Genomic DNA, 861 nt, shown 5'->3' on the forward strand with positions numbered 1-861 from the left:
AGCGAGCAATCTCGGCACCTTAGCTGTGATGAAACTGCAAGTCCCATGAGGCATTGCAAAGACTGCGGCAGCTGCAGAGAGGACTCCCGGAGGCAGATATATAATGGGATTTGCAGTTTCACCACAGCTGGAGTGCCGAGGTTGCTTGGATACAGGTCTCTTCCGAGCACATGGCCTTTGTTTTCTGGCGGCAACCAATCAGAGTCATTCTTTCTCTTTCTCTTCACAGAGCTTGGGGGACCTCTGGTGGCAAGTTTGCATATCGTGTCAAGCCAGCTCAGCCCGAGTCATTCACTTTAATACTGACAATTACTAAAGCAGCTGTAGTGCCATGGCAGCCCTGAAGTACGCCGGCCTGGACGACACAGACAGCGAGGATGAGATGCCACCTGGATGGGAGGAGAGGAGCACAAAGGATGGATGGGTGTACTATGCTAAGTAAGATGGGCCACAATGGGAGGTCTACTATATGGCACCTATGATATATCCAGGGAGAGACCTGCAAAGCGTGTGACAATGAGATGTATGCTGTTATGTATTCTATTTATAAAGCCTTGTACATAGGGTCTTCAGTATGTAAAGAGCAATGGCAGGAATTTATCAAAACTGGAGCAGACAGAATCCGGAGCAGTCTCCCAGGGTAACCAATCAGCTTCTCTGTTCAGTTTGTTTGGTTAAGATTTGAAAATGAAAGATAGAAGCTGATTGATTGCCATGCAAAGCTGCTCCAGATTCTGTCTGCTCCAGTTTTGATAAATTGCTCTCAATGTGTACAGCATGAACAGGTCCTATAAGATATAAGCCGTATGAGATGGGAGGCATCTCATTAGGGGGGCGGTAGAGGAGTGGTCATCACAGCAT

At 47.6% G+C, this 861-nt stretch overlaps 1 protein-coding gene across 1 annotated transcript in view; it reads left to right on the forward strand.

Annotated features, from left to right (window-relative positions):
* Nucleotides 1-239: 239 nt before the first annotated feature.
* The window catches only part of WWOX (WW domain containing oxidoreductase), an 811799-nt gene continuing 811177 nt past the window's right edge, over nucleotides 240-861 (forward strand). The window contains exon 1 of the mRNA XM_018555739.1: nucleotides 240-438. Within this exon, the coding sequence (XP_018411241.1) occupies nucleotides 332-438 (107 nt within the window). The 5' untranslated portion in view covers nucleotides 240-331. The remainder of the gene's footprint in view (nucleotides 439-861) is intronic.

Source organism: Nanorana parkeri, unplaced genomic scaffold (genome assembly GCF_000935625.1).
Source record: "Nanorana parkeri isolate BGI_ZX_2015 unplaced genomic scaffold, ASM93562v1 scaffold211, whole genome shotgun sequence".
Lineage (NCBI taxonomy): Eukaryota > Metazoa > Chordata > Amphibia > Anura > Dicroglossidae > Nanorana > Nanorana parkeri.